This window comes from Aethalodelphis obliquidens, unplaced genomic scaffold (genome assembly GCF_003676395.1).
Source record: "Aethalodelphis obliquidens isolate GAN/ISIS:26980383/991018 unplaced genomic scaffold, ASM367639v1 scaffold46, whole genome shotgun sequence".
Classification (NCBI taxonomy): domain Eukaryota; kingdom Metazoa; phylum Chordata; class Mammalia; order Artiodactyla; family Delphinidae; genus Aethalodelphis; species Aethalodelphis obliquidens.
The window spans coordinates 3,689,175-3,715,172 of record NW_020837990.1 but is presented as its reverse complement, the minus strand read 5'-3'; the positions used below and the strand labels follow the sequence as shown (position 1 = coordinate 3,715,172).

Sequence of the window (25,998 nt, the reverse complement as noted above, 5' to 3'; positions counted from 1 at the left end):
GCCTTTAAGGGTAATCCGCAAAAATGGTAGCGGCACCTTCCCAACAGGGTGAGATCAGTGTCTTTGAAGCCGTTCAAAGACGAGACGACCAGCTGGCGGGATGGTATGGAGGATGTTTGAATATTAAATAGCGGGTGGAAGTGAGGAGGTGGATTGAAAGACCTTCAAACATTTAAGATGATATAATTGTGAAACACTGCACCCTAATCGCGCGCCCGAATGAGCCCGCAGGGGACCCTCGGGGGCTGGTCCTGAGAGGTCGGGCTGTGACCTCCTCGTGTCCTCCAGGTGTCCGTCTGCCAGGAGATGGTGAGCGAGCTGCGCAGCATCATCCTGTGTCAGGACAGTGTCCACCCGCGCCGGCGGCGCGCCGGGCTACCGCCGCCGCAGCCCCCCATCCCCGAGGAGCAGCGCCGGCCCCGGGGCACCGTGACCCTCAGCAACGGCAAGCTGTGCGGGGCCGGGGAGCCTGACCAGCTGGCGCAGAGACTGGCCCAGGAGGCCGCCCTGGTGGCCCGCGGCTGCACGCACATACGCGTGTGCCCCGAGTGCCGCCGCTTCCAGGGCCTGCGGGCGCGGCCGTCGCCGGCGCGCAGCGAGGAGAGCCTGGAGTGGGAGAAGACCACCAACAGCAGCGAGCCCGAGTAGCCCCGCTGCCGAGGATGCTCGGCTCCCCGGCCCGCTGCGGAGGCGGGATGCGCTGAGCCCGCCATACTGCCGGCGGGGCCCCCGGACTTGTACATCGTCCACCCTTCTCTCCAGATTTTGGATCCAGTAACTTTACAAAACGATCAAAGAGCCTGACGCCCCAGCCGGAGACGGCGCCCTGGTCCGGGGAGCGGAGACGTTGAGCCCGAGTGGCAGGGGACGCTCTCCCACCTGGCCACAAGCCCCCTCTTCCCGCAGTGGGCCTTTCCCTCCCAACAAAACTAAAGAGTCGGGGTGGGAGGGGTCCCTGCCCAGACCGTCTGATGGATTGGTGGCATCATCAGAGGAATTTCCCCCTAGGAAGGGGCCATTGTACCCTGGGTCTAGTTCTTACAGGAAAAAAAAAAAAATTAAACTCAACAGGGAAGTTTTTCTTTTCTGGATTTGTATATTTTTGTTAATGTTCTTTTGTTTTCTCTGTTTCTCTCCTTCCCTCCTTTTCTTCTTTGTTGTCTCAATTCTATTCCTTTGTTTCGTTTTCTTGGAGGGGGAGGCTGGGTTAGGGAATTGAAGTCACAATAATCCCTGTTACCATTTTCCTAAATTTTAGAATATGAAGCGGCCAGTGCATCAGACTACAGACGCTGAACTCTCCTTTCTGTGTGGTGACTGGGGCCACAGGGCATGCAGGAGGTGGTGAATTAGGTGGAGAATATCAAAGAAAGGTCCAGTAATTTTTTAAATGCCAAAACCCAATTAACTCATAGTTTACTGAGAGACCTTGAAATGCCTGGGATTTCAGAGGTTAATTTGTCCTTTCTTTCTCTCTCTTTTCGACTTTCCCTATGATTGGGTTTGATTTGGTCTTTGGTGAATGTGATCTCTGAAGAAGAGAGATAGCGGAGGAGAGTAGAAGGCACAAAGTATCCCAGGCCCTTGTTTAAGGAGCAGAGAGGGTAAATACAAATTTCCCCAACAGTGGCCTTGGCTTCAGCAGGAACGTGCTGTCTTCAGGTGGGGAAGGATGGGGCTGTCCTGCTGGTCTGGTGCATACTTTGTCAACTGCACCTCTTTTTAATCAAACTCGGTAGCTGCCTATGAAGCCAGACCCCCCAAGGCTATCATGGATTGGGTGATTTCTTGCTACTAGATGTGAGACCTCGGTGCAAATGTGTGTGTGTGTGTGCGCGTGTGCGTGTGCGTGTGTGTGTGTGTGTGTGTGTGTGTGTTTATTATATGGGAAGATCTTAAGTAATCAAGAATTTGCCAGGTTCCTGGGAGAGAGGTAGGGTCTTGTAGTCAATACACAGGCCTGGGAACTAGGGACTCTTGAGTCCTCACCTAAGCATGGGCAGTAGCCCCCCTTGTATGACTTTACATGAAGCATCTCACTTCTCTTTCATCTACACAATCGGAGTTACTGATGCTTTCCAGGCTGTCAGATGCCTGCTAAGTACTTCTCTACTTGTGAGATGTTTGCAGTGTCCGGAGCACTCAGAGGGAGGGGTGAAGCTTCTCAGCAGCTGTTTGACCTTTGGTTGGCTTCGCCAGTTGGGAGTTTCACACAGAGAGTTTTCATTTTCTGATTGAAAACAAATTCTATGCAATTTCTGTTTGTCAACTTAGAAAATTCAGAGGAGAGAGAACTAAACAGCCACTAGGGCCATCTCCCCCGCTGTCACCACCTTGAATCAAATTGTCCTCACGTTGTTTCTGTTCTGAACGTACTAAAATAAAGACACCTTTGCAAGACAACGAGCTTAATTCCATGTTTTTGCCGTCGACATTAGGTCGACATCTTCTTTGTGCCAGGATTATTAGTTAGAACTGCCATCCTGGGGGTACCCCGATGGTTCCTATAAAGGATGCCAGTTTTGTCCTAGGCTGACCTCTTCTCTCTTATGAATTTGAATCTTTTTACTTTTCCCTCTTAAACCATCAAATGTCGGCAAGCTCTGCAGGACATGAGTCTTTTTTTAAACCTTGCTTAGAGCCTCCTGGAGAAACGTGGATTTGGTGGGAAGGGCACCTGAAGGCAGATGGACGGCAGACTGCAATGGTGCCATGCTGCCCCGACCCACAGCTCCATTCCGTGCTTCTGACAATGTGGTCCCTACTGTCAGATCGCACGTGGGGCAGGAAGGGTTGTTTTTTAAAAAAAAAAAAACACACACACACAAAAAAACTCGTTTTTATGAGCAGGATATCTTGATCAATAGCAAACTTTTATAAAATGGATTGGTGAAATAAATGTCCACATGAATCATTTATAAAGTCTGTTTCTTTCACGGAATAAAGATAAGACTGACAGCGCTAGGCATTTTCTATTAGCTGCTGGGACCATTGCTGCACCTCACTGAAGCTGGTGCGTGAATCTGCAACCAGCTAGGTCTCTTCCTTGGTTTGTCTCCACTTTTTATCTGTCGGCTGTCGGCTTTCTTTTCCATTCTGTATTTTCTATCTGATTCTGTATACTGTATAAAGCCGTTTTTTCTTATCTGTTTATCTTTCTTCGACTGCAATATTTACAATAAAACAGAAACAAACCCTGAAATGTTAGTGATGGATGAAAGCTGTCTGGGTTTGGAAAGAATGGCTTGATGTGTCTAAAATCCAGGTACTCTGAAAGCAAATAAAAGTAGAAATCCACATTTTGTCTTCCCCTCCACCTGCCCTTTTCTCGCTCCCTCTCCATTCCCTATCCTCTTCCGCTCTTTGTTCAGACCCCAGAAAAATCTAGGTGGCTTCTTTCAATTTGTAGTCCTGGAGGCAGAGCCAATCCCCCGCCCCTCCCCAAACGGATACACATGTTAATGAAGTTCAGGATTCATAGGGTTTTGTCTTCCTAAATGCACTTTCACAGAATAGTCATCTATTGATACCTAGGGTAACTCTAGTCAGATATCACCCCAGATTCCACTGGGAGCTTGAAGATTACATCAATTAAAATATAATACTTCGCTTTATTTCTTTTAATTGCCTTGCAGGGCCCCAATCGTCACCAGATCTCTACCTCAGAACCCAGGTGGGGTGTAAGTTGAGCATGTAGATGGCCGAAAATCTTTTGGCTTCCTCTAATCCAAAGCTTATATGAGAATATTCATCCTGGGAACTTGCCAACCGGCCCTCTTATTGGTTAGGTGAGACCAAAATATCATGATAACCAATCCACCTGGGGCCACTCTGTGAAAGTTTATTAGTTTGGAATTCCAAGGAGTTTAATTTTCTTTTGGAATCCAAGGGGGACTTCCCTATGGTGTAGGAGTCACATACACGAGGCCAGAAAGGGCATTTCAGACACGGCAGGTTGGTGGCTTGAGTGGAGCTTGAGAGAACCATTTGCAGCCCTCCCGCCAAGGGGGTGTGCAGCAGTAAAGCAGTCTGGACACGATAAGGGAGATTTGATTCCCTGACTGGTAGGCAGCTCTCTTGGGGTAATAACAAAGAGACCTGTTGGGAAAATTCAGAGAAGGAATCCTTTCATAAAGATTTCACTTAAAGCTAGTGCTTCCTATGGGGCCTCTCAAAGAGAAAAGTAAGCTTTTAGTTGCCCTGAGTTATTCCAGTGCCTTTCTGTGAAAGGTGGCTCCCTGCCCCCCACAGGCAGATCCCTCGCCATTAGCCCAACGGAGTGTCCTCCGTGGCTGACAACCTGGGAAACCTACAGTGTGACTCAAAGATTGGTGACGATGTGACTTCAGAAAACTCTTCTCACAGAAAAAATATAGACTCACGCTATCTATCTATCATCTATCTATCTACCTACCTACCTACCTATCTATCATCTTTCACAACTGGTGTGGGTGCAAAGAAAGAGGTCGCCAAGTTTTAGAACTGAAGAGGTCAACAACCCCATTATCATTTAAGGGCAACTGGGCAAGAGAAGTTCTGTCACTATTAACAGAACGTTATCATTCAAATTTTGTTAATTTCATACCAATTTCCGAATCTGAAGAATGAATGAAAAAAATATGAATATTGCCATTAATCAAATGGTAGAAATAGCAGTGAGATCAAGAAAGAAAAAAGTATACAAAGGGAATAAAGTGAAAAACAACCTCTCTGATCAGAAAAGGCAGAAAATTTGAGGGCCAAAAAGGGGCGTAAAGAAATTGAGTATCAATCTCCCCGTACATTAAGTAAGAGCGTGCATCTAAATATTTCACTAGTCGGACTGAACAAAGCATGTCAGAGAACCAGTGCGTTGTGACAGTGTTGTGTCTGGGGAATTGACCCTGTTTACAAAGGTTAGAATATGCAGAGTCTATATTATAGAGGATGGAGGTCAGACCCATAAGTACAATGATCCTCCCGCTGGAAAATTAGCTAAAGAATCCTGCCCACTCCTCAGTAACCCTTGTGCGCGATCCAATGTTCCCTCTTGACTATGGCAGAGAAGTCAGAGGGGAACAGGGACCCAGGGACCTCTCACCCTGTGGGGACTTTTTCATACATTGGTGAGTGACCTTGAGAGGTACTTCTTTAGTACACAGCCCCACATTAGATTCTGTGGGATATAATGAAGAAGTGGAAGAAACTCTCTGTCCTCTGTCTGGGAAGACAAAACTTACGTGTAAGAAACAATGAAAGTAAAGCACAAAATATCCAAGTGCTGGAGTGTGTGATTTGGAATACAAACCATATAGACATTCAGAGAGGCTAAAGATTCCCAGTAGGGGAAGAAGCAGGACTGTTTGTGTCTTGGGTTTGTTAAAAAAATTATTTTGACATCTAGAAAAATAAGCTTTCCCTTCATCTCCCTGGGAATGAAATATGGTTAATTCATGCAGATGAAATCAGTGCCCTTCTGGTAAGAGACAGCTTGTTGTTGCTGTTGTTTTGTTTCACCCACGGCGTCCCTTTTTGCAGGATTCCAGCTCACCTGTTATGCTTCTTCCTGTTTGCTGCCAATACCGGTTAGAGATTTTCACCGCTATCTCATTCCTGGGCTTCTTTAAGTTGTATTAGTGGGATTAGCTGTAGAGATGAACAGCCTAGCTCTACAGAATACAGAAAGACTAACTGAGAAATAATCAATGAAATGATCTGAAGTGGATTATGGGCTCTTTAAAAAAGAAAAAGATCAAATACTTTTTAAACTGGGGGTAAGGATGGTGAATACAGAACTGAAGGTGTGGAACCAACATGAAAAATTAATGCAGAACCAAATCCCCAAATTTCTGATGTACAGGAACATTCAGAATGATTTTGCTTTTTGGTCCATTAAACCATCCAGTTATCTGAAGCACATGGAGTCCGCCTGGAAAATTATTCTACTTGGATTGTTCTGGTTAGATTCTTAGTATCTTTTCCATTAAAAGTAACAAAATGTAACTTCTATTTCTACATCATCTGTAATCCTGGAGCACCAAGTGGACATAGAAAAGCACACTAAATCAGCAAAACCTGGTGACGTGTGATGGTCAAAGGAGAGGTAAGCAGTACAGGACAGCATTCCCGGAGACAGTATATACCCACACACTCAAATGTGGTAACGGGACTTAAAAACTAGCTTAAAGAGGATCCAATGAAAAACTACTGCTGTACAGAGAGACTTAAATTTATTTCTCTGCGCTGCTTTTGCTCCCCTTTATATAAGCTAAGCTGGCATGTGTGTGTGTGTGAGCTTAGCACAGACCTGCAGATTCCCATCAGGGCTCCTTATGTCCATTTCAAAAGAGAGAAGACACTTTCCATGATCACTTCAGCCTGTGTCCGTGCTTCTAGATAACATTGCTGGGTTTAGTCTTCTGGCTTTTAGTGGATTGGTTCTCACTGAGCGGTCTTGGATGTAATTTATTTCTAAGCCAACCTATATGTAGATGCATGAATTAAAAGGTGTTTTACTTACAACCATTCCCAGTTGAATGATAAGATGCCTGAGATGACTTCTTAAAACCTCTCCCCCTTCACCCCCATCAGCTGCAAAACAGAGTTCCTCTAGCATGAATAAGTGACCAAGTAAAATGTTCTGCCGATGGTGTAGCAGAACACAGTCAGTGAGAACAAGAGCAATGCAGGTTGACATTCCTCTGTACTCAACGCTTATCAATAGCCTTGCCCATTGTAGGCAGAAAATAATTTTCAGAAAGGTCAGGTAATGAAATTGTTAAAATGAAAGTGGTTAGGTTGGCCAGTGAGGTACAGAATTCAGAAACTACGTTTTGATTCAGCTACCCTATTTTTTGTTGCAAATAAAACAGCAGATTTGCTGAGCCTGCCATGATTTCCAGAGGATGTAAGACCCTCCCTGAGTCAGCCCTCGCTGATCTTTCAACCTTCTCCTGACACTTCTCCCACCCACCTTCCATCCTACCCTGCAGTCTAACCATACCGCTTCCTATTCTGCATTTATCCTGTGTATCCCATGCTTTTCTTCTCCTCTGCCTATGCTTTGGCAGTTCCCAGCTCCTGGAAATCTCTTCCCATTCAACTCTCCATTGACAAAGTCTATCCTTCTATATATATTTTTTAAAATTTTATTGAAGAATAGTTGATTTACAATATTGTGTTAATTTCTTCTGTACAGCAAAGTGACTCAGTTATATATATATACATATATTCTGTTTCATATCCTTTTCCATTAAGGTTTGTCACAGGATATTGAATATAGTTCCGTGTTCCGTATAGTTGTTTATCCATCCTATGTATAATAGTTTGCCTCTGCTAATCCCAAACTCCCAGTCCTTCCCTCCCACATCTCCCCTACCCCTTGGCAACCACAAGTGTGCTCTCTATGTCTGAGTCTTTTTTTTCATAGATATATTGATTTGTATCGTATTTTAGATTTCACATAGAAGTGATATCATATGGTGTTTGTCTTTCTCTTTCTGACTAGTTTGCTTAGTATGACAATCTCTAGGTCCATCCATGTTGCTGCAAATGGCTGCCTGTGCATATTTAAGGTCCAGCTCAAATGTCATCTCCCCATGATGGCTTCATGATCCCCATCCCACGGCAGTAATGACCTCTCCTGTCCTGAACATTCCCAACCTTTCTCTCTGTCCCTTATCACTTCCTACATTGAATCATATGTGTTTACTCTCACCTACCCCTGTAAGGCCCTGTAAGTGCAGAGAAAATGCCCTTTCCATCTTTTATTTGTTCACAGCGTACAGGGTTCTTTGCACATATTTGGTTCCCACGAATGAATGAGGCAAATTCAACTGAGAGCAAATGTATATTAAAATGTTGCATGTTTGAAACTGAGTGGCAGAAATATGCTAATACATCTCCGATTTAAAGCAACCATGCATAGAACAACTTAATACTTTATGCCAGGCAAAAATATTACTTCGTTGATTTTGCTGGGCACCAACTTGGTGGGGACGGCAGGTTGATAATATTCATAAGCTGGTGGAGAGTTGTTTCCAATTGGTAGGTACAAGGGAACGTTTTCTTCCAGCTGTCTACATGCCTTCTATACAGGTCATAAAGGTTATAAGAATTCAGCCTCCTGACTCCCATGCCAGCTTTGGAAAAAAATCAATCAGCCTCCTCTCTTCTCTGCTCATTATCCTCAAAAAGTGATTTCTGGTCCAAACTAAAATTACCCAAACTTGGTTCATGGGCTATCCATTTCAGTATAAGTCCTTTAAGGTGGTACTTGCTCGGAAAAAATATGATCATTTTTACCAAAATAATCAAAATCAGTTTCTTCCTTACTCACCAGGAAAACCGAAAGAAATTCCCCTTGGTGGTTTGCTTTTAAAATGTGAAAACATAGTAATGGTTGAAAAGTTAACAAATTATAGCTCTAGCATGTAGACTGATTACCATTCTGGGAAGTCTGGCCAGTTTTGACGAGTTGAGAAAAATGCTGCTATTTTCCTAAGTGTTAGCATTTAGATCAAAGAAGGAGGAAAGGAGCAGAGGGAAAGAACCAGCTTTTCTCCAATATCGGCTACATACTGAACACACTACAAACGTTTGTTTATTTAATCCTCGTGATAGCCCTCTGAATTAAATATTACTATTTTCAGCAGAGAAGGCTTCTGGAAGTTAAATAACGTGTCCAAATTTCCACAGCTAGTAAAAGACAAAACCTCATAATGAAAGGCAAATATTCAAACCCAGTCTTGTCTGTCTCCTTTACCAGAGTATCTTCCATTGCATCCCAATCCATCTGGGGGGTTTTCCTCCAGAAAGAATAGAACACAGGCAGGGTTCTGCATGTGCTTGACTTTTATTAGCTAGGATTCTTGCTTTTTTATTGTTGAAGCAAACAAGTCACTTTATTTCTATAACTTTGTTCACTCCTAATGTTTTGCATTACTTTTTGAAACAACCTGCTTCCACAAATGCTGAGAAATCACCAGAGATGCTAAAATATATTACTTTAGAGATGGAATTTTACTAGAAGAAGAGTTTTTATTAGGTTCTCCGATGATGTTTCTTATTATTAACAGCAATGATGGTTGATGGTTCTAATACAGCACACCTCAATGAACCAGAATGGTCATTTAGTTGATGTAAACATCCAGCTGCTCTGTTTTTGATTCCAGAGAGAGAGAGTCCTGTTCAGTGATCAGAGATAACAAGGTAAATGAGGAAAAATATACATAAAGCCCTGTAGACCTAGAAGCTTACCATCTAGACTTATAAATCTGGAAGGATCCTCCAGTAGCTGTTTACTCCATTTTAGTTCATTCCCTACCATTACAATGATACCCAAGCCATTGTGAGCAAAGAGTTAATTCTAACCATTCAAACCAATAAAACTTTATTAAGTGCTATGTTTGTACTGGTGGGGAGGGAAGGAGATTTGTGGGTGCCACTGAAGGATATGAGGATGGATAATGTCATGTGGAAAAGGCCGTGGACTTTTTATCCTATGTAGCCCCTAGAACTAATCGTGCATATTGCTGAGATACAGGATATAGATCAATGAAAGAAGAACTTTTAAACAAAACACTGTGAGCATGCAAGTTGATGGTATCAGAAATACCTTAATAAATTAAGGATATCAGGGAGGATTCTTATATTTTGTGGTAAGTCAGATTAGATGATGTGCTATGATCCCTTATAGAAGAGTAAGATGATAATAATAGTAATATCTGTCTCCTATTGAGTACTTAATAATGACCAGATAATACGCTCTGTGTTTTGTATATGCTATTTTTATATTCACAACAGGAAGATATTATTTTCCTCCTGTTACAGAAAAGGAAACCATTTATTTTTCTTGGCCAGCAGCAATTTAGAAGTCAGTGGTGGAACTAGGATTTGAACACAGCGCCCTGCTCTAGAATCTTACTATTTTTAGCAAAGTCCTTTTCATTTCAACCTTGAGATCCTATGATTATCAGCAGGGAGTCTGACTTCAAAGTGCCATTTAAAAGAGGAGACAAATGTACATAACTGTAATCCGGGGGCAGGGGATAATATAGAACACAAAACATTATTATCTTGTTGAAGAGATAGGAAACCCATAGTTACAAAATAATAGGAGAGATTTATTTAATAATGAAAGGTATGATTACAAAAGACATAGTAAGGCATTATATAATCAACAAAATTTATATTCAGCAAGAATTTATTATTATATAGTCAAAAAAGTACTTTCAACATCTATTTAGTGCACATTTCTGTCTAGATACTGACGGATACAGAAACAAGTCACTTAAAACAGAAGGAACTCACTTTCTGAGCCACTCATTTGACCCTGAATCTTAATATGATTTGGCAACACTTCTGTTATTGTTTTGCTACTTACTTCATACCTTAAGGTTTGGTGTTTTACGATTAATAAAGTAATACACGTACGTTATAGAAAATTTGGAAAATCCAGAAAGCAGAAGAATAAACCACCCCAAATGTCAATACCTAAAGACACGCCTTATTAAATTTGTCTTCTAGTCATTTTACTGTGTTTTTGAATCATTGTTATCTTACTGTACGCCATTGCGTTATTACCTAACTTCATCTCCATATACACTGCGCTTGTCCAACAAGATTCTGAACTAGTAGAAGGCAGGAATTAGGTACCACACTTTTCTGGAGTCCCTGGAGTACCTAAGAAGTAAGCCTTGCAGCGTGCTCTCAGCGTGGTAGGTGCTAGAATAATGAGTAGATTAATTGCTGACTCCTTTATCAATCAATAAATGAATGAACAAGAAATATAAAGCAAGGTTCTTCAACCTTGAGGAATTTACAGTCTGTATTAGAAATCTAATTGCACAAAGCATTCTAACGTAAGCCAATATATGGTTAGATGCACATTGAGTCATTGCAGGACACTTCGTGATAGGTGGTGACGAAAGATGGCCTGGGACATACCTGAAGGGCCGTAACTATGGTGGAAGAATCTGAGCTTATTCTTTTCTAACCATCCAAGAGGCCCCCAGTAGAAATGGGCTGGTCTATCTCCAGCCGGTTCCCTTTATTCTCCTCAGTGCCAAGTGGCCTCTCCACCGACGGTCTCAGAGGACCCAGTATATTCTATACAAGCGAAAGAAACCAGAGCCCCTCTCTCTGCACAAGGGGAATTACCCAGCTAGTGTTTTCTCTCGCTCTGGAATAAGGAGGGAATTCTAGGCTACATGGCCATGGGGTGGATACCTTTCTCGAGTGGTAAACTTACGAGGAAAGTGTTTTAAAACTTTTTAGAGTTCTTTCTTTCTTTTAAGTTAAAGTCTGCTCAAGTGGAAGTGCTGAAACAGTACTCTCTCCTGCCTGGTTATCTGATAATTGTGGTCTCAGGGCCCCCATTATACAACTTGTGCTGAGGCGTATTGGAGCTGGGTAACTTGCCTGGCTTCAATGCGCAGCACGTGAGGGGGACACTCTGGGGACCTGGCAGCTTCTCAGGTGGCCTGAATTCAATGAACAGTTCGCAGCTAATCAATAGGGGCATAGCAATCAGGTGGGTGTAAGTAGGGCTGGATTTGAAGGATTTTCACGTCATCGTACCTGGGTATAAAGAACTGTGTAATATCAAATGTGTAATTTGGCATGCTTCAGCTAAGGTTGGGACAGCTGGTCTGACAGGGTGGCTGCCCCTTCCACAGCTCTTTAATTCCAGACAAAATGAAAATTCCCTCCTTAGTAGTCATTAAGGCTCCAATTTTACCTCTCATTATTAAACCATGAAGTTGGCCAAAACATTTAAGTTAAGCAAAATGAAGAGATTTATGAGCAAATTGGAGTCTAGGCGAAAAATTGAAGCCTAATCTCCAAAGATTAAGAAAGGCACAATGACCACACTGTTGGAAAAAAGCAAATCTCAGAGTAGACGGGAGGAAATGTTCTTTCTTATTTTTCCCAAAGAACTAACCCTTTAAAATTGAGTTTCTGGATGATGTCTTCATGCTGGGTAATACCCACCTGATTTGAGAAATGTTGGAATAAGATTTAAGTGGTATTTTAGTCTCCCTGTAGAACTAAAAAGGTGTGTCAGATTGATGACCCCAAGCAGCTGACAGCCTCCTGCGGAGGCAAAACACTGCGATGAGAACAACATGAATTATTTCAGATCCCCCTTGCCCTGAAGACAGAACCCTGCTAGGTGGCCAGCGTGGGGGTCAGAGATCACACTTGTTTGATCTTCGGTTTCTCCACTGAGATGTAAGGAGCTGTTGTACCAAAGGGAAGGGTGTTTCCAGCCAGCTGAGTGTCCCATGGGTAATCACGGCGCTGAGACTCCATTCGAATTCCCTATCAGAGTCTGCTTTCTTCCTGGAGACTGCCATTGCAGGGGCAACCTTGAAAGGTGATGAGAGAGATGAAAGGTTCCATAGGCAGCCACCTAAGCCAGCCACCGACTATTGAAAGCATTTTAATTTAATACCAAAGAGTGTCACGGATAATCGTAATCCTATCTATTGAGGAGAGGCAGTTACTTTAAGGGCAGCAAGGACAATGATTGTTCCCTGGGGACTTTGGGAGAAAAATCCATTCACTTCAAAATTGGACACCAAGGCTTGCCCTGAAGGTAAGTGGCATGACCTGGACATTAGTGTTAATTACTGCGAGATTCCAACTGTTCCCAAAGACTGCATGTCCCCCATAAACCTGCTCTGATGCCTGACATTGTCAATAGAGTGGTTTCTTTGGGTTCAGCAGGTATAACACTGAGCTAATCATTATAAGTCAGTTACACAATAGCAGAGGCAAGGTCTGGGAGAGGTCAACTTTTATGAAGGTGATAGAGGTTCCCACCTCCAAGGATCCTGGGGTTTCCGGGGGGCACTGGGTCTGTGGGAAAGCTGGTCCCAGAGACAGAGGGGTGAGGAAGGGGTGGGGCAGGGAAGGAAGGAAATTAATGTTTCTCTCGTTTCGATTGTGTCCCAGGTAGGATACTAGGTGCTTTTACATAAATTGCATTTAATCCTCGCAGCAACCCTCTCAGGTAGTCTTTTTCCCTCTGATTTTAGGACTGAAGAGTTGGAGACTCAGGGAGTTGAAGTAATTTGCCAAGTTCACAAACCTCTCCTAGCGTGGATGTGAACTTGAGCTTGCCTGCTTCAAAGATCATGCTCTCTCTGCAACATCATGGAAATTAAGAACTAGGAGGTTTGTTTCACAACTGGGTCAGCCAGGAGTCACCTGCCCCAGCAGCCTTTGTGGGAAATTCTAAATGTAAAAAACCCCACAGTTTCCCTTAATAAAACCTTCCAAGATTGAAATGCAGGTAGAATCTCTTTGCGAGAACGGAAGAGTCTGGACCAGATCTCTATCCCCTCAAGATTCACCTTCACCTTGGAATCTTATCACAAATCACTCTTGCTGCTACCTTTGTCTCTGGGGCCACTTTTGCTCTTTCACAAAAGGACTCAAGTGGACATAGGACTCTTTCTTAATCCCCTGTAGCAGAGCTACAACAAGGCTAAAAGGATGAAATAAGCATCCTCACAGGTGCCTTTGCAGTCACCTCCCTACTCAGCTTCCAGCCTGCGTCTGGGTGGCAGAGGCCGAATCCCCCACCCCACCCCCTCCCACCCCACTCTGCCCCACCTCAGCCATCTGGAACATCTTAAAGTATGTCTAAGGAAGTTCAGGCCACAGTCTAAAGTAAGCCTTCAAATATCTAAGCAACTGCTTGCCCCATGCAGATGAGCACCAATCTTGACTTATTCATTGTTAGCACCAAATTCATAACCCAATCTGAACGGAAAAAGGTGAAAAGGTAAGTAGCATAGGAAAAGGAGAAGACATATTTTAACAAGTTGTCAAAATATAGGGCTTCCCTGGTGGCGCAGTGGTTGAGAGTCCGCCTGCCGATGCAGGGGACACGGGTTCATGCCCTGGTCTGGGAAGATCCCACATGCCGCGGAGCGGCTGGGCCCGTGAGCCATGGCCGCGGAGCCTGCGCGTCCGGAGCCTGTGCTCCGCAATGGGAGAGGCCACAACAGTGAGAGGCCCGCGTACCGAAAAAAAAAAAAAAAATATGAATGCCAGTGACATTTTTATTTTAAATACAGCTGCTCAAAGCACTGGCCGCAACTGGTCTCCTTGACCACAGTCATTGAACACACTGAATGGATTCTCATGTATCGTCCACTACATTTAGAACAAGGCTACGTTTTCACAGAGCTACCAAGTCAGCTATTTTTCAAACACCTGAAGATCTTCAAAACAATAATAAAATACTATTTCATACCTATCAAGGAGACTAAATAAATAAATAAGTCTGATAATACCAAGGTCTGGTGAGGATTTTGGCTTAAAAGAAGTCTCATACCTGCACTGTTGGTCAGAGTGTAATCTGGAAAGAAAAATTGGCAATATCTAGTAAAGGTGAAGATAAGGAATACTCTATGAATCATCAATTCCAGATCTTGGCATATACTCTAGAAAAATTCTTGCAAATGTTCACAAGTAGACATGAACAAGAATATACACTGCAGCAGTTTGTAACAGCAAAACAAACAGACTGTTTTAAAAAAAAAAACCTGGAAAAAATTTAAATGTCCGCCAGTAAATGGACAGATTTTTTAAAGTTATGATTTAATCGGAAATGGAACCATACACAGTTGTAAAGGTGAAAAAAACCACCTCTACCTATGGATAACTCTTTACCATATAATATTGAGTGAAAACCCCCATATCTCAGGCGAACTATGCTGTCTTTCAAGTTTAATCATTGACCACAAAAACACTCACTCAGTCATTCTTTCAAAGCAATATTCTTAATTATATGGACATAGCCTTGGTTAGATATTTGGGGACACTGAACTATCGATCTAAGGCCAACAGGGATGCTTTTTCCTAAGGTCTCATGGTTTGAGTGCATCTGTAACATATGGAGGGCTTCTCGTAGCAGCACTGTCGTTGTCTTGGTGTGTACTGACAAAACGGAACAGATGCAAGCAGGAAAGCAAAAACAAAGAACAAGGCCCTACCACAAATGCGTTAAAGGGTCAGTAACCTCATTAAAGGAATGCAGGTAAGTGGTTTTTAATGAGAATGTGTTAGTCAGTAGAAATCAAGACCGTCCAAGACTCAGATTGCACTCTTGCTACCAACAAAGTAAAAGGATTGAGAAGTGCTTTTCTCTCTCTCTCTACTAGAATATTAAATCGACTCAACAGATCAACAGAGTGATTTCTGTTTTCAAATGATTTTTAGTCCTATGTGCCATCTGGAAAGAAGTCATACGAAATAGAAAGGGTTTACAAGAAATTGGTGGTGCTGGTTGGGAGGGGGGGCTGTCCTAATTAACGGTAGAAATATAAAGGTGGTATGGGACGACAGAAAGTCAGAACTGGAGTCAGATTCTGGCTGTACCACTTATGAGCTGGTGGTGCTTTGAGCAATTCATTTAATGATTATAATCGCCAATGTCTTTTTTTGGTAAAATAAAATCTCTTGCAGTATTGGATTACAGAGGATTACAGAGATAACACTTGTAAAGTGCATATAGACAGAGCTTAGTAAATAAGAAGGGCCCAAGAAATGGAAGAGATTGTGATGATGATGATGATGATAATGATGACGACAACGACCCTTTCCCAGGCTGCTACTAGGCACTGCCATTAGCTGCATCCTTTTTCTGGTATTTATTATGCTGCTGGAAAGGCTTTTCAGACTTTTCAAGCTGATCAAAATTTAATTCAGTAAAGCATTTACTGGCAAAATCTAACTTTTTTGTTTGTTTGTTTTTTTGCGGTACGCGGGCCTCTCACTGTTGTGGTCTCTCCCGTTGCGGAGCACAGGCTCCGGACACACAGGCTCAGCTTCCGTGGTTCACGGGCACAGCCGCTCGGCGGCACGTGGGATTTTCCAGGATCCGGGCACGAACCCGCGTCCCCTGCATCGGCAAGCGGACTCTCAACCACTGCGCCACCAGGGAAGCCCAAAGTTTAACTTCTTGCACGTTAGGTGATAACCAGCCAGTATATTTTATTAATTAAGGTTTTCTGGTTTCAATTTCTAGTTGCACATTGTTGATCAGCAGAGAGCTGATTATACAGACTATACTGGGCCCCTGAAGAATTATTCTTACAGAGTTACCATTTGGTGAGATGCTATTAGCTGAGATGGAAGGGCTTTATGAGAAACAACCAATGAATGTCACTAACTCTATTGTAAAGAATGTTTTTGAGGGCTTCCCTGGGGGCGCAGTGGTTGAGAGTCCGCCTGCCGATGCAGGGGACGCGGGTTCGTGCCCTGATCCGGGAAGATCCCACGTGCCGCGGAGTGGCTGGGCCCGTGAGCCATGGCCGCTGAGCCTGCGCGTCTGGAGCCTGTGCTCCACAACGGGAGAGGCCGCATCAGTGAAAGGCCCGCGTACCGCAACAAAAAAAAAAAACCAACAACAAAAAAACAGAATGTTTTTGAGTCTGACGATCACTGCATCACACAGTGTCCATTTTACCAGGCCTCTAGGGATAGAGCCATATCTGATCTTGGTGCCAAAAACAGCTTAAAAAATCCCTTGGTTACTTGGTTTTATCCTTTCAGTGCTGTGAACTGACAAGGTTACTTCCCTTTGTTGAATGAATATCTGGAAAGCTCAATCTGAGGCCCAACTGTAAACTGTATGTCATCACTGTGTGCATTTTATAAGCCTCACTTTGGAGTCCTCTTTGTTCTTGCCCTTGTTTTCTCTTCTTTCACCCTGCTTTTAGTTGGAAGAACATTCATGTATATATGAATTATATATTCATATATAATTATATATAAGTATATATATATATATACTTACATCTATACAATACAGTGCTCATACTAATCTATAAAAGAAATTATGCCAAGTGTTGTCACTCTGGGTGGTCTAAGTACTGATCAGCTTAAGGTAGACTATTCTAGTGTTTTGTTTCTCCCATGGAGCCTTCATTGTCGAAATGCAGCTCTTAAAAAGGCAGTTAAATTATTAACTCCCACCTAGATCCTAAATAAATGTTTTCCCCAGTATACCATTTATAATATACTGTTGCACCTCAGGAGTTGAGGTATTAAAGTGCTGCTTGAGACATGCTGGGAAAACTCTGGAAAATAACTTGCTAAAAGAAAAACAGTTGAGGAAAGCAATTGGATGTTCCATTTTGCTGGTGGGATACTATCTGGAATGGGGTGATACTGTTTATGTGTAGGCAAATATCTGTTCCATATGCTGAAAGAAAGACAAAATCAGTCCCAATCTGAGCCATTAGGCAGTGGCACTCAGCAGATAATTTATGCAGCAGAGAGTCAAGGACCCTTACTTTGCAATCATTGTCATCTTTATGCACGAAGGACCATCAGTACATTTTCTGCCTTCCTTTCGCTCTCTGGTGTGTCAGTTTTTAAAAAAATTATATATATTAAGCCTTGCCATAGGTTCAAAGGTACATCTTAACTCACTCAAATCACTTGTCTTGTCTCTGACTGAGAAGAGTGCACATAATTCAGCATTATTACCAAAAGTGAGACGACAGGCCTCAATCAAACCATGCATAGTCCCCTCTTTCAGGAAAAGCACGTTGAGGCTTCTCTCCCCCAGGACTGTTTTGCTTCATAACTCTCTTGGTAATTCTGTCAAAATGTGCTTTTTTCAATTCTTTCTAGGTCAAATCCTGGTGAGGTGCTGTGGAGATGGGTGTAATTTCACGAGGGAAAAGCATTAATTTTTTACCTGAAAGAAAGCTGAGGAAAGGTCACTTCTCTCATGCCTTCATTTTCCTCGAAATGCTGAATTGCATTTCTTTCTCTTTAAATTGCAGAATTAATGAGGAGAAGGGAAGAGTGGTCTGGTGGAAGAAAAGTCCACAGACAAGTTTCTCGGGAACAGAATCAGCTGTCATAAAACACAGAAACCTCCATTCTTCCCTGACGAAGCTCAGACACGTGGCTTGGGCCTTAGTCCCTTCAGGACACATTGTCTTGATAAGGGGTGACCGCCAAATAGTTAAAATATAGGCTCTGGAGTCAGGCTCCTGGGTTGAAATTCCAACTCGACCACGTTTTATTTTGTGATGCTCAACGAATCCCTGCCCTTAATTTCACTAAGCCTCATTTTTCTCAACTATACAATGAAAATGATACTAAGAGTACCTACCTCATAGGACCGCTGTCGGATTAAGTGAGACAATTTTATGAAGCACTGAGTATAGTACCTGAATATGAAGCACCAAAGATATTAGCCATTATTATTTATAGGATTAAAATCATTTTAAGTTTGGTAGATTCACAAACTTTTACTTATACAAATTCTTTTTTAATGAGAAAATATTCTTCATGCTCCCACATAATAGGATCACAGCTAGACATTTAGTATTGAGTAATCAAGAATTTGTATTTTTAAAATTGCAAATCTTGACACATTTTTTAAAAGTAGCACATGTGTATTTGAGAATTGTTGTTTATTCAGGGTTTGGAGCACACAGGGATTTGCAGACCCCTGGTAAATTATTCTCCAGGACTCACAGAGTCTCAGTCTGTGGCTAAGGAAACCTTGTCTCCCTGTCATTGTCTGTTTTGGGGAACAGTAGTGTTCAGTGACATGTTATAAGGTATTTCATGACAGAGGTCTCTGAGGCCAAACATGTTTGGAACATGCTGCATGAAATAAAGTTAAACTATTTTCTCTACTGCACAGCGTTTTGGACCATTTATAAGGAGAATAGTACAGTGACTCTCCAAGAGGGTAATAGAAGATACTGTTTTTCCCAGACATTTTTGACAAAGGCTGTGTGTGTGCGTGTGTGTGTCTGTGTGTGTAAAAGCACCTGCAGCAATTTGGGCACTTGAGGGCTTCCAAACTCACCTTTACTAGACCTTCTTTCACTGGCAGGGTCCTCAGCTCACATATGCTTAGTGGCTTATAAAATTTCCCTGCTGCTTTCCTACTGTCACTAACCTCCATGTTACATGCTTCAGAACTGCTTTTTTTCTTAAGATGCTACAGTCCTTTAAATAGGCTCCCCAAAGTGCTGCCTCACTCTCTGAGTTTATAAGTTCTTCTATGAAGAAAGTTGGGGAAAGTTCCCATGGTGTGAACTACAGGGGTCTGATACCTATCCTGTGTGAACATCCTTTCCCGCACCACAACATAGTGACTCAGATGATCTATGCACCTTAACTCTTATCCACCTCCAGGCAAGTTTGCCTCCTATCCCAGAAGCTGGGGAAATCTTTTCTCCACTTCTTTCTGGCATGCTTTAATTCCAGTGTCTTCTTACCCTATAAGAACACCAACTTCTCATACCATAAGACTCCCAGCAACCTGTTCCAGAGTTTCTTAAGTGAGCAAATATAAACCTTTTCCCCATTTGTTGTTTGTTAAACAAATATTTATAGGGTGTCTTTCTGAGCTGGGTATCTGTGGAGACAGAGATAAGTGTATTTTGGAGGTATTGATAGATAACATTTGGTAGAGTCCAGAATAAATTCCATGTTACTGGCTTTGGCAATTGGTGTAGAAAGCGGTGCTGTTTACTAAGATAGGGAAGGCTAGATTAGGAGGGTTTGGAGGACAGAGACTGAGTTTCCTTTGGGCACGTTAAATTTGAGACATCTAAGGACAACTTACATGGAAATATTAAAAAGGCAGTTGAATATGCAGGTCTAGGGGCTCAGAGATGCCTGGGCTGGTAATTCATCAGCATGAAGATGTTATTTAAATAAGGGCAATAGATGACATGATCTAGGGAGAGACTAGAGGGGGAAAGGAAAGAAGAGGCCTTGGAAATAAACCCTAAGAAACTCTAACATTTGGAGGTAGAGTAGAGGAGGATAAAGTAGTCAAGGAGACTAAGCAGGAGCAGTCAGTGTGAAAGAGGAAAACTAAATGATGCCCCAGAGGCCAAAAAGGAGGGAGAGGTTAAGTGAAGCAAATGCTACTATGAATTTAAAATGAAAACAGAAGTATCCATTGGTGGCCTTCACAAGAATGGTTTCAGTGGAGGGCAGTGGAAAAAGAATTCAGAATGGAGTAAACCGAAGAGTGAATATTGAAAGAAGCAGAGGCGTACGTATGTGTGTACATGGCTATAGCAAACTGATTTTATAAGGTGTCTCAAGGAAGTTAGAGAATTTTGGTGGAAGAGGCAGTACAAGGCATCATCCCAACCAGTCGCACCTAGGCCATTGGGTGGCATATGGTTCGGGTCCTGGCCAAGCATCAGCTGTGACGTGATAGAGGCAGAGTGGAATTCTATAAATGCAGTGCCTGTTCTGTGTCAGACCCAGGCAGGACTCTGGAGGGAAGGATGGCGGCCAGTAACCCAGCCCCTGATTTCCAGGAGGTGATGGTTGCTGGGGCAGGAGCCGTGTGGCTGTCAGGGTCTTGATGCTCCGGCCGGGTGTCAAGCCTGAGCCTCTGAGGTGGGAGAGCCAAGTTCAAGACATTGGACCACCAGAGACCTCCCGGCCTCACGTAATATCAATCGGCAAGAGTTCTCCCAGAGATCTCCCTCTCAACGCTAAGACCTAGCTCCACTCAACGACCAGCTAGCTCCAGTGATGGACACACCATGCCAAACAACTAGCAAGACAGGAACACAACCCCACCCATTCGCAGAGAGGCTGCCTAAAATCATATTAAGTTCACAGACACCCCAAAACACATCATTAGATGCAGTCCTGCCCACCAGAAAGACAAAATCCAGCCTCATCCACCGGAACACAGGCACCAGTCCCCTCCACCAGGAAGCTTACACAACCCACTGAAAAAACCTTACCCAATTGGGGCAGACAGCAAAAACAACAGGAACTACGAACCTGTAGCCTGCGAAAAGGAGACCCCAAACACAGTAAGTTAAGCAAAATGAGGAGACAGAGAAACAAACAGCAGATGAAGAAGCAAGGTAAAAACCCATCAGACTGAACAAATGAAGAGGAAATAGGCAGTCTACCTGAAAAAGAATTCAGAGTACTGATAGTAAAGATGATCCAAAATCTTGGAAATAGAAGGGAGAAAATACAAGAAACGTTTAACAAGGAACTAGAAGAACTAAAGAGCAAACAAACAATGATGAAAAAAACAAAAAAAGAAATTAAAAATTCTCTAGAAGGAATCAATAGCAGAATAACTGAGGCAGAAGAACGGATAAGTGACCTGGAAGATAAAATAGTGGAAATAACTACTGCAGAGCAGAATAAAGAAAAAAGAATGATAAGAATTGAGGACAGTCTCAGTGACCTCTGGGACAACATTAAATGCACCAATATCCGAGTTATAGGGGTCCCAGAAGAAGAAGAGAAAAAGAAAGGGTCTGAGAAAATATTTGAAGAGATTATAGTTGAAAACTTCCCTAACATGGGAAAGGAAATAGTCAATTAAGTCCAGAAAGCACAGAGAATCCCATACAGGATAAATCCAAGGAGAAGCATGCCAAGACACATATTAATCAAACTACCAGAAATTAAATACAAAGAAAAACTATTAAAAGCATCAAGGGAAAAGCAACAAATAACATACAAGGGAATCCCCCATAAGGTTAACAGCTGATCTTTCAGCAGAAACTCTTCGAGCCAGAAGGGAGTGGCAGGACGTATTTAAAGTGATGAAAGGGAAAAACCTACAACCAAGATTACACTACCCAGCAAGGATCTCATTCAGATTCGACAGAAAAATTAAAACCTTTACAAACAAGCAGAAACTAAGAGAATTCAACACCACCAAACCAGCTTTACAACAAATGCTAAAGGAACTTCTCTAGGTAGGAAACACAAGAGAAGGAAAAGCCCTACAAAAACAAACCCAAAACAATTAAGAAAATGGTAATAGGAACATACATATCAATAATCACCTTAAATGTAAATGAATTAAATCCTCCAAGAAAAGACCTAGACTGGCTGAGTGGATACAAAAACAAGACCCGTATATATGCTGTCCACAAGGGACCAACTTCAGACCTAGGGACACATACAGACTGAAAGTCAGGGGATGGAAAAAGATATTCCATGCAAATGGAAATCAAAAGAAAGCTGGAGTAGCAATTCTCATATCAGAAAATTGACTTTAAAAATAAAGACTACTACAAGAGACAAAGAAGGACACTACATAATGATCAAGGGATCAATCCAAGAAGAAGATATACACATTGTACACATTGTGAATATTTATGCATCCAGCATAGGAGGAGGCAAATGCTAACAGCCATAAGAGGGGAAATCCACAGTAACACAATAATAGTGGGAGACTTTAACACCCCACTTTCACCAATGGACACATCATCCAAAATGAAAATAAATAAGGAAACACAAGCTTTAAATGACACATTAAACAAGATGGACTTAATTGATATTTATAGGACATTCCATCCAAAAACAACAGAATACACATTTTTCTCAAGTGCTCATGGAACATTCTCCAGGATAGATCATATCTTGGGTCACAAATCAAGCCTTGGTAAATTTAAGAAAATTGAAATTGGACCATGGAGTCTAAATTGTATAGCACTAACCATAATGGCTGGTACACAGTGGTGGGTACACAATAATGAACAAATAAAAAACATACATCTCCCCTTACATGACTTCCACAATTCATTTATACATCCTCAACATAATTGAAAAGTTTAAGTTTGTGAGTGGAGAGAGTATTTTGGCAGGAACTGAGGTTCTGTAAATTCTTGAGTCTTATCCTGCTCTACCCATCTAACCAACTGTTCACTTCCCTTTCCCCATTATGGTATTTGATGTATATATATACTAAGTATATATGCATATATATATATACATACCTACATACATATGCATATATTCATATAAGAGACAAAGACATTCTTTACTTCTGTGAGGCCTCTGCCTTAAATGTTTTCCTTGAGGAATTTGGGGTCTAATGGGGGGTCACATATATAATAAGTTACCTGTTAAAAGCTGTAATAAAAGAATATGAAAAGTTCTTGGGAGCATAATGGAAGGAGCAATTTAAATCTGTCTGGTGGGTGGGGATGTCTTCACAGAGGAATTGACATATGAGCTCAAAATTAAGAGACAAAAGGTTTCATTTAACCTTTGTTCCAAAGAAACTCACTTAAGAGAATAGAAAGAACTTATACTAAGAACTAACATTTATTGAGTGTTTACTATCTACGAGGCTCTAAGCACATTACACACTTTAGCCATTTCATCTATGAATAGGGTCTGTTTTTATTCCTATTTTTCTGGTGAGGATTAGGGAGGTTGATTACTCTGCTTACTGAGAGGCCCAAGTGGGACTCAAGTCCGGGTCTCGCTGATGCTCAAGCCCGTGAAGCGGGATTAGCACTAGCAAAGGCCCAGGAAACGTGAAAGTACATCAGGTGCCCGTGAAAGAGAGCAGACTGGGCAAGGGTGGGGGAAGAGGAGAGGAGTATGGCAGGGGCGGGAGTAGAGGAACAGAAGGAGAGCCAGGAAAACCAGGCTGTGCCCAGATTCTAGTCCTCAACTAGGGGTGAGTTCCAGTTATCTATTTCTGTACAACAAACTACCCGAAACTTAGTGACATAAAACAACCATTTTATCATGCTCACAGATGTGGCAGGTCAGGAATTCAGAGAAGACACAGTGGGATGACTTGTCTCTGCTCCATGATGCCTGGGGCCACAGCCAGAAATACTCAAATCCTGCGGGTGACTCAATGCTGGGGGCTGGAAACATGTGAAGCCTCGTTCACTCACATGTCTGGCAGCTGATGTAATTATCTGAGACCTTAGCAGGGCTGTTGGGATACCCTCATATGACCTCTCTCTGTGCCTCCACTGGCTTCCTCACAGCCTGGTAGCTAAGTTGTCAGCACACGTGTCTCAGGAGAACATGAGAGCAGTACGTGGCGTTTTACTCCACTGATTGAGGCAGTCACAAAGGCTCTCCAGGTCCAAGGAGAGAGGATGAAGACCCCGCCAGTCAATGGAAGGAGGGTCAAAGAATTTGTGGCCTATTTTAAAACTACCACAGAGTCAGTGAATCAGATCATTAAATAGGAGAGACCTTTCATTTCATGGAAAGCCAGTCTACTAGCCCTGAGGTGATGCCTACTGCTATACAAATTTTACATGTAAAATGTATGGAATTATGCTACCTGCTCTTCCAAAGTTCTCCCTGAACCTTTCTTTTTCTCACTGACTTTTCTGTAGTCTACCTTACTTCCCTCATTTACAGTTTTACATGAGACGAGCCAGGTTTAAATGAGTCACATAGGAGAACCTTGAAGATTTTTAGACACAACTAGCTGTAAAATTCTAACAAATAAATAATAACATAACAAGAAAATTTTATATTGAAGAGGATTACTTTCCTAGTGCCTTAATAGTTGGCTGAATCTTTTGGATAAACATCATGTACAATCTGTTTAATTGCATTCAGTGTTATTTCAAAATTGGTATAATGTTTTTAAATGACATATTCACAGAGTTCAATGGAGCCTCCAGAGGTAGGTGAGCAACTAAACCCTCCAAAACAGATGGATACATTTGAGCAATATTTAATCTTAATGGAAAGCCAGGTTTACCTATGACAAGTTCCTGGCTGGAGGCAATGCTTACTGTGATACAACTTTGCTGAGTTAAATGTTTACAGAGAGTAGAGAACGGCAGGGTAGCCAAGCAGCTGCTTTATCGTGAACCCGCATTTAAAACATGCCTCAGAACACTTGATTAAATCTTTTCTGCACCCTCATTTGAGTCTACAAGTGGTTCTTTAGAGAGTAACTTGATAGTACAATTAGTAGTTGAATTATGTTCTAATATTATTCATTAATTCATTTATTCCACCAATTTTGTTGACGAACTACCATGGCCAACTCTTGAGCTAGTTACTGAGTGTTATCAGCAAACTATAGATGTAGAAGTATATCAATTTTAGAGAGATTCCCCTTTTAAATGATTAATCCTTACTGGAGAAAAATGACTTGAGTTTGCATAAAATTTTATCTTTAGAAGCTAAATGAGTAAGTGCATGAAAAGCTAAGAATAATACCTGGCTCTAGCAAGAGCTCACTGCATGTTTAGCTCTGTTATTAAGCTTAAAATGCTCACTAAAATTCTCTCAAGTTCCCGTGTCTATTGACACTATATTTCTTGCATAAGTCAAAGATTAGTAAAAATCCCAATATCTCTCATGAACATAGATGCAAAAACCTTCAACAAGATATCAGCAAATCATATCTGACAATATATAAAAAGAATTAAACACCACAATCAAGTGCAGTGCAAGGCTGGTTTAACGTTTAAAAATCAATTAATGTAGTTTCCATTGTATGGATGTTTCACTTCCTTGGTTAAATTTATTTCTAAGCATTTTACTAGTTTTAGTGCTATTGTGAATGGGATAGTTTTCTTTATTTCTTTTTCAGATATTTTATTGTTACTGTATAGAAACACAACTGATTTTTGTACAATTTTATATCTTGCAACATTACTGAATTTGTTGATTAGTTCTAACAGTTTTTTGGTTGAGTCTTAGGACTTTCTATATATAAGATCATATCACCTGCAAATAATGACAATTTAACTTCTTCCTTTCCAATTTTGTTGCCTTTATTTTGAGTGATTGCTCTAGCTAGGACTTCTAGTATTATGTTGAATAAGAGAATGTGCACTCTTGTCTTATTCCTGATCTCAGAGAAAAAGCTTTCAGCCTTTCACTGTTGAGTATGATGTTAGCTGTGGGTATGTCATATTATTTATTTTATTACATTTATTTATTATATTGAGGTATGTTCCTTCTATACCCAACTTATTGAGGGTTTTTATAATGCAGGATGTCATATTTTGTTAAATGCTTTTTTTTGCATCTATTGAGATGATCATGTGATTTTTATCTTTCATTCTATTAATGTGATGTATCACATTTATTGATTTGCATAAGTTGAACCATCCTTGAAACCCAGTGATAAATTCCACTTGATCATGGTGTATGATCCTTTTAATGTGTTGTTGAATTCAGGTTGTTAATATTTTGTTAAGAATTTTTGCATCTATATTCAGCATGGATATTGGTCTA

At 41.7% G+C, this 25,998-nt stretch overlaps 1 protein-coding gene across 1 annotated transcript in view; it reads left to right on the top strand.

The window, feature by feature from the left end:
• Positions 1-2,802, top strand: part of GRIK4 (glutamate ionotropic receptor kainate type subunit 4) — a 350,201-nt gene extending 347,399 nt beyond the window's left edge. The window contains exon 19 of the mRNA XM_027081840.1: positions 289-2,802. Coding sequence (XP_026937641.1) covers positions 289-648 — 360 coding nt within the window. The 3' untranslated portion in view covers positions 649-2,802. The remainder of the gene's footprint in view (positions 1-288) is intronic.
• Positions 2,803-25,998: the final 23,196 nt, after the last annotated feature.